Raw genomic sequence first — 8,387 nt, forward strand, 5'->3', positions numbered from 1 at the left:
AAAAAAAAAAAAGAACCTTCTTTGCAATATAGCTTTTGGGGAAAAAAGTCTAAGAATTCTTTTGAATTTTGATAAAAGACAACAAATCCCACTTGACGTTAAAAATCAGAATATTACTCTAGCTTAAAGATTACAATTTTGCAGTGCCTTTGGGTGCTAGCAGGTGGCGTGAGTGTGCCACACATGTATTTCTGAAATATTTATGGTTTTGCATGAACTCCATATAATTTTGAACTGTAAAGCATTAATGTAACATGAGTCTTAAAGCAGTTGTCACAATAATGATCAACATTGCTACCATTTTCTGACCCCTTTCTCATCTAAAAAGCTAGAATATTGAAGTTATAAGTTTTTTTAATATATTGTTAAACATTATTATGATTTCATTAAGAGTTTTAAAAGGAAAAATCAGTACATTCTCACTATCTCAACGTAAAAACTATTCATTTTTCTCTCTGTACTGCCTCTGTATACATGGGTACATTTTACCCATGTGGGTACATTTTATTATTTTCTCAGAATTCGGAATTATCACAAAGTGCCTTGTTTTATCTATCCTGGTTGTTGATACATATTCTTTCCAAAGGACTATGGTATTTCACATTGTCTACAACACATAAACATTCTTTTGGATTAATACTTAATAGTCAGTATTCATACTACTTGAGTACTACTAGTCAGGTAGGACTACTGCTAGGGTACATTTATATTTATATTTATTTAATCATTTATATTTATTTTCTATTTACTTGATATAAAAAAGTTCACAGCGTATTAAAAATAATGTATCTTCCCTTTTAAAATTTATGTATTCCTTCAGCAAATATTTGTTGCATGCTTTTTAAGTGCTTATCTGTTGCCAAGAACAGGGTAAACATCATTCTTGTCCTCAGGGGTTTTGATTCACTGGGAACATAAATAAGGCACTGTACGATGGTATCTTGAGGGAAGAGCAGGGTTATTGAGGCTATAGAGAAGAACCAAATGGAACTTCAGAATCCTAGTTAGCCTTTTTTCTCCTTCATATGATTTCTTCACAGCTCTTTCATAATGCTTTTCATGAAAAATTAAACTATGCTTTATGTTATTTAACTGTATTTTCTCATCTAACCTAGCCTGCTTCCTTGGTCAGACCTATTCATCTCTAGATAATGTCTTTAATCCATGCCATTATTGTCTGGAAGTTAAAAAGTATGTTCATTTGGTCCAGTATTCCCAAAACTATGTCTTAAAGAATACTAATTTTGTGAACTGTCCCTTGAAACATGGAATCTGAGGTCAAATAAATTTGAAAATCATTACATACAAAACCTGCCTCTTGAAATTTCAAGGTTCTCATTAGCATCTTTTCTGCTTTAAACCGCACTACCTTAGAGAACCCAGTTTAACTCAGCATTTCCTAAATGTATTCTACAGAAAATCCTTTTTTGAACAAAAGCCTGAGACTAGTGTTACCATTTTAAGAAATGTTCAACTGAATTATTTCTGATGTTTTGATTCTTCCTTGATGCTGTATTCCAAACTCCATGAGGTACTTTTAGTTTTAATGTTCCTAATCTAGTTGCAGTGAGACTTTCATAATTACACGGTAGAAATTCTTTAAAGCCTTTATGTTTTACCCATTTATTTCTATATTCTGGCTTTACTAACACTAATTGAGTTTAATTCTGTTAAGTGCTTTTCATAAGCACCATAATCTCATTTATTTAAAAGACACGTCATTAGCTTTTTCAGGTAAGGTACCAATGCCCAGAACTTCCAAAGAACTTCAGACAGTATATTCCCTTCCTTTTTTTTTTTTCTTCTATGAGTAAGATCAGGCTTCACAATGTGTGCCAGCTGTTAACTCCTCATAGAAAGGAGTTTGAAAAGATTTCTTTTTAGTAGGCTTAATGTTAATATAAACACCATTGCTACTTTTTTTCATTAAACAAAGTATATGAAATAATATTTTTCAAATTTTTTCGTTTTTTATTTTTAAGGTTAAACTTTCCAGTTTGAACTTAGATGACCATGCAAGGAAGAAACTTATTAAACTTGTCGGAGAGCGATACTGTAGGACCACAGATGTGCTTACCATCAAAACAGACAGGTAAAGAAAAGTTTAGGAGACTGATCGCATGTGGTTCTTTATTGTCTTCCAATCTTCTCCAGTCTTTCTGAAAGAAATTACATTGAAGGCTGGGGTTAGTTTTTTCTTGCATCTACTTAGTAGGTCAGAGACGTATAATTCTTATTTTTAATATCCTCAGACTGGCCTGATGTTGCTGTGATCTTCTTGTACAAGGAGAGGCTTGCTTAGCTAAGTTATGTTGATATTATTTTTAATCTTGATTTTAATATATCCATTTTAATATATCTTGATTTTAATATAAAACTTAGGGAAGATGTTAAAAAAAGACACAAGTATGATTTGCTAATGATTAATGTTTAAATAGGTTTTACAAAGTCAGTTTATGTAAAAATCTTATAGCTCAAAATTTAAGTTATTAAATGATCTATGTGAAAATTGTCCAAGGTACTTATGTAAATAAGCAGAATTTCAGAGGCAGTTTGTAAAGGCAGTACTACATTTTATCATATATGAATTTATAAATTAGATCATTTTCATTTGAGATAAAGCTTATTGGCCTGTTTTTACTAAATGGCTATTTTATTTCTAAAATTATACTTTGGTTGTTTCTAAATTATTTCAAAATACAAAAGACCTGCATTTAGACACAAGTGAGTAGGTAGACCTGCCGTCTCCCTGCCCATGTTGGCCTCTGAGCTTGTGGAGGTGTGTGGGTTAGGTCTTACGTAATAATTCTTGTGGTGGGAAGAAGATTGACACACAAGCAGAGATGGCAGCGTGTGGAGGCAGGAAAGGCTTGGGAACCATGGTTTTTGATTAGTGCCATGCGGGGAAAAATTGATTTGAAATATATTGAAAGTAGTCTTTTTACTATCTTTAAGTAATTCTTTTTTTTTTTTTTTGAGACAGAGTCTCACACTGTTGCCCTGGGTAGAATGCTGTGGTATCATAGCTCGCGACAACTTCAAAATCTTGGGCTCAAGCAGTCCTCTTGCCTCAGCCTTCTAAATAGCTGGGACTATAAGTGCCCACTGTAGTTCTTGGCTAGTTTTTCTATTTTTAGTAGAGATGGGTTTGAGAGTAGAGAGCTTTTAAAGAAACATTAAGTACTGAATAAACATTATCTTATAGTCATTTGTCATATGATGGTTTCGTTACATTTCAAGAAAGAAGAATTGTTTCCTTTTTTTTTTAAGACACAGTCTCTCTAATGTCATCCCCAGTAGAGTGCTGTTCTGTCACAGCTCACAGCAACCACAAACTCTTGGGCTTAAGTGATTCTCTTGCCTCAGCCTCCCAAGTAGCTGGGACTACAGATGCCCACTACGATGCCCATCTCTTTTTTTGTTGCTGTTGTCATTGTTGTTTAGCTGGCCCAGGTGGGTTTGAATCTACCAGCCTTGGTGTATATGGCTGGCACCGTAACCATTGTGGTACAGGCACCGAGCCAAAGAATTATTTCCTTTTCTGTATAATTTTCTTACCCTAAAAGCTTACCCTGCCATCTCCTATGTATGTATAAGTTTTACCTGACTTTAGGTTATTAGTTCCAGTTTAAATACAGCAGCAATAGTTTTAGCATTGTATAGTGTAGCTCATTTTGCATCAGCTCTGGGAAAATCCAGGTTGACGTTTAGGTTAGTGTCTGTCATTTGTACACTTCTGCTTTTTAAATGAACTCATCAGATAGGCTCATGCCATCAGGCGGATTCACAGGACTGAAGTGGTGAAGGGAACTTGGATTGAACACAATCATATTAAAAATGGTATAAAGCTAGTGTTATTAATACAGGTAACTCGGTTACTGATGAAAGCATCAGTGTTAAGATAACAGTAACACTAATATTAAATATCCTCAAGTAATGAACTATGTAAATTATTTTATTCTAAAAAACAATTTTCCTGAGGCAGAGGGGGAATACCTGAAAATGTTATCTTCTATATGTAGTGTATTGTATATTTGGCCATTTATTCTATATACGAAGTTTTTCGAACTTTGACTTTCTCTTTCTCTTTTAAAGGTGCCCTTTAAAGAGACAGAATTATGATTATGCAATGTATCTACTAACAGTTTTATATCATGAGTCTTGGGTAAGTATGTGTGAATGTTTAATGATTTCATCACTGTCATTTAGATGATGTCAATCTTTTGGAATATTCTGTGTGTCAGGTCCTCAATTGAGTATTTATGAATCACTAAATAATCTTTAAGCATGTATGAAATGTCACAGGTAGCTTCTACTAATACTAAAAGCGAGAATCTTGAAATAGATTATTCAGCCCATCTCAGACCTTACTGAAATCATGGGCTCTAAACTGGGTGTGGTGACTCATGCCTGTAATCCCAGCACTTTGGGAGGCTGAGGTAGGAGGATCACTTGAGGCCCTCAGTTTGGGACCAGCCTAGGCAAAGTACGGAGACTCCATCTTTACAAAAAAATTTAAAAGTTAGACAGGCATGGTGGTACACACCTGTAGTCCCAGCTGCTTGAGAGGCTGAGGCAGGAAGGATCGCTTGAACCCAGGTATTCAAGGTTAAATTTAAGACCCTGTCTCTTTAAAAAATAAAGAAACAAAACCCTTTATGGGTAAAGCCTTTAAAATTCAGAGTTTTTGACTTTGGGTGAAAGCTTTCAGTTATAAAGGGAGTAATCATCTATATGATTTGAGAATTTATAATTCATCCTGTTTTTCAAGTAAACTGTAGAACAAAACTCCAAAACTTTATTAAAAAGGTATTTTAAATGTTTCTTAAAATTTGTGATTAACACATAGACTTGTATGTGAATGTTTGTTATAGTTAGAGACAATTAAGGAAAAATAATTATGGGTTGATATCCCTTATCCAAAATGCTTAGGACTAGAAGAAGTATTCTGAATTTTGGAATTTTTCAGATTTTGGAATACTTCCATATAAATAATGAGATATCTTGGGGATAAGACAGAAGTCTTGAAACATGAAATTTATGTTTCATATATACTTTATAAGCATAGCCTGAAAGTAATTGCATACAGTATTTTTAATAATTTTTGCATGAAATAAGGTTTTTTAACCATATCTGCAACCTATCAGATATGAGGTCAGGTGTGGAATTTTCCGTTTGTGGCATCATGTCAGTGCTCAAAAGTTTTGAATTTTTGAGCATTTAAAATTTGGGGTTTTCAGATTAAAGATACTCAACCCGTATTTACATAGTATTAAAAATAGTCTGTGTCTGGGCTTGGTCCCCGTAGCACAGTGGTCACAGTGCCAGCCACATACACCAAGGCTAGCAGGTTCGAATCCAGCCTAGGCAAGCTAAACAACAATGCCATCTGCAACAAAAAAAGAAAAAATAGCCAGGCGTTGTGGCCGGTGCCTGTAGTCCCAGCTACTTGGGAGGCTGAGGCAGGAGAATCGCTTGAGCCCAAGAATTTGAGGTTACTGTGAGCTGTGATGCCACATCACTCTACTGAGGACAACATAATGAGACTCTGTCTCAAAAAAAAAAGAAAAATAGTCAGTGTCTGAATTTATTGGGTTTTGGTGTAAGTATATACATTTATAAGCAAGATTTTGCAATGCTTAAGCATCATCTCATCTGGTTTAAAATTGGTAATCAATATGTTTAGGTACCTCTGAGTTTTATATATTAATTTCAAAAGTTAAAACAATTTTAGATTATGCGTATAATTAAATTTTTTACAGCTTGCCCATCATAGACAGTGGACTTGTAGCATTTCGTATTAGAAAGATTTTGAAGGATTAGAGCCAGCTGGAGAAGGGGGTGGTCACACACATGTAGATCTTCAGTGGGCTTCATATGAGAGAGCACTCAGATTGATCTGCTCATAGCTTTTAGAGATATAAGGTAGAAACAATAGAGAGACAGATTACAGTTCATTAGGTGAGATCTTCCTAAAAGAGCCATCCAGAGATGCAGTGGCTACTTCATAGGTAGAAAATCTTTTATTCATTGCCACTTAGTGGAATAGGTAAAAGACACATTCCTTGGATAGGTAATTACATTTCATGGCCTTTGGAACCTCCTTTCAGCTCTGAGATACTGTGATTCTCTAAACTGCTGACAGCATTTCATTGGTATTAATAATAAAACAGTTTCAACACAAGCAAATGAATGGAAAGTAAAAGAAAAAAAAACTTTATCGTGAGGTTAGTAAAGAACAAAAAGTAGCTGGTAGCCCTTCTCTTTGGAGGTATCCTCCTTACCATAATTCCTCTGGTTTTTCTAGTTCCTGGCTTCAGGAGCAACATCATAACAGCAGTTAATCTCTGTTTCCTGCACAAATGATTTTAGAAATGCTTTTGGCTTAAAATAATTAAGATCCCGTTTGAACCAGCAATATTCCTGAATCAGCTACAACTTTATGACTGCCATTAAAGAGTTAATAACAAACAATAAGAACCAATCAACTTTGAGTCTCTTACTGCCAGCCATCTGTAAAATGAATTTGCCCCAGAGGAAATGATAGGCAGTAAGTAAATTCAATGAAAGTTGACTTCCTGGATTCTTTCTGTGGTTCCATGACTTAAAATCCAAACAAGCTTGTATTCTGGATTCACCCAAGGTGGCTTTGAACTTTAATGCTAATTACATTTATGTCAGGCTCAGTAGCTGTATACTTAGCAGATAAAATTAAAGAATTCCCATATAAAAATTGGCTCTTGGTCCTTTCTAAACGAGTACCAGCCTGAGCAAAAGTGAGAACCCGTCTCTAAAAACAGACAGGTATTATGGTGGGTGCCTGTAGTCCCAGCTACTCAGGAGGCTGAGGCAAGAGAACGGCTTGAGCCCAAGAGTTTGAGGTTGCTTGTGAGCTGTAATGCCATGGTTACTCTACCCAGGGAGACAGAGTGAGACGCTGTCTAAAAAAAAAAAAAAGAAGATGCTTTTAAGAGAAAGCAGATAAGTGAAATTTTGCAGAGTTGCTGGAACAGAATTTTTATTAAACTGAAATTCTTTTTTCCTTCACCAACGTGGAATTGATGTTACGACCTGGTATTTAATCAAATATTTAGAGAGCCCCTTTTTAATCTCTGTTATTTTTATAGGGTAGCTTCAGAGCCTTTGATCCTACGTATGTACTTCCCTTGGCTTTTTAACCTTCCTTGGAGGTTACCTCTAGGTAACATGAAGAGGAATGCAGTTGGTAGTTTTATGTAGCACATAGTACTAAAACCCCTTTGAAAAGATGCTTCTGTTGTATACTATTTAAAAACAATGTAACTATAGAAGTGTCAAAGCAGACTTCAATAAGCATAGACTTCATAGGGCTTAGGCTTCAGGCATAGAGGCTTAGGTATTGCTTTAAAGAATGATTATTGCAGTGCTAGGAAGGTAATGAAAGACAGGTGTTCACTAGACCAGTTATCCTTCAGTTACAGAAGCAGAGAGCCAATGTGGTGGATGGCTTGAGATTAGGAGTTGGAAACCAGTCTGAGCAAGAATGAGACCCCATCACTACTAAAAACAGAAAAAACTAGCCAGGTGTTGTGGCAGGTGCCTGTAGTCCCAGTTACTTGGGAAGCTGAGGCAAGAGGCTCACTGGAGCCCAGGAGTTTAAGGTTGCTGTGAGCTATGAAGTCACAGCACTCTACTGAGAGTGACAAAGAAGAGAGACCTGTAAAAATTTGGTTTACTTTTTCAGTATTGCTTATCATTAGCATGGGAATGAATTAGGTTCTAACCTTCAGAGCCATGCATACATGGACTTGAATCCAGGCCCATTAGTCTCCGTGGAGCAGTCAACCCTTTAACCCCTGAGCCTCAGTTTTCTTCTAATGTGTTTTGGGTAGAAAAGGGAGAATTTACGTAAGTGTCTGGCAAATTGTGGGCTCTCGGTAAATGGCTATTAATATTGTTATTAACACTAAAAAAGTAGATTTTTATTAGAATTTCAAATTCATTTATTCCCAATTTCTGTATATAATTTATGTTTAATTTGATGGAGTTTGTACAAGTAAAGTCAGATCTGTACCCTGCTGTATTTGGATTTTTAACACATATGTCCTACTTACATGCATATATCTTACTTACAATATGACCAATAATAAAATTTCTAAAATTTTAACTTTTCATGATATTCTTTAATTTAGTTTTTTCTTTGAGACAGAATTATGACACTGTAGCACTCTGCTGAAAGTGACAGAGTGAGACTGTCTCTCAAAAAATAAATAATAAACAGACTTTAAATTTTTGGCTGCCTTATTTGTATTTCATGATAGTGTTTTTGCTGGAACTTTATCTAGCTTTGTAATAAAGCGATTTTGAAAAGTCATGTTATGAACATTTTTAAGTTAGATAATTTGACA

The 8,387-nt window shown here is 35.1% G+C and overlaps 1 protein-coding gene across 1 annotated transcript in view; it reads left to right on the plus strand.

The window, feature by feature from the left end:
- The window catches only part of MRPS35 (mitochondrial ribosomal protein S35), a 31,300-nt gene that overhangs the window by 14,150 nt on the left and 8,763 nt on the right, over window positions 1-8,387 (plus strand). The window contains exons 6-7 of the mRNA XM_012806791.1: window positions 1,983-2,092; window positions 4,096-4,165. Coding sequence (XP_012662245.1) covers window positions 1,983-2,092; window positions 4,096-4,165 — 180 coding nt within the window. The remainder of the gene's footprint in view (window positions 1-1,982; window positions 2,093-4,095; window positions 4,166-8,387) is intronic.

The sequence above is a fragment of the Otolemur garnettii genome, unplaced genomic scaffold (genome assembly GCF_000181295.1).
Source record: "Otolemur garnettii isolate 467f Iridium unplaced genomic scaffold, OtoGar3 scaffold00057, whole genome shotgun sequence".
Classification (NCBI taxonomy): Eukaryota; Metazoa; Chordata; class Mammalia; order Primates; family Galagidae; genus Otolemur; species Otolemur garnettii.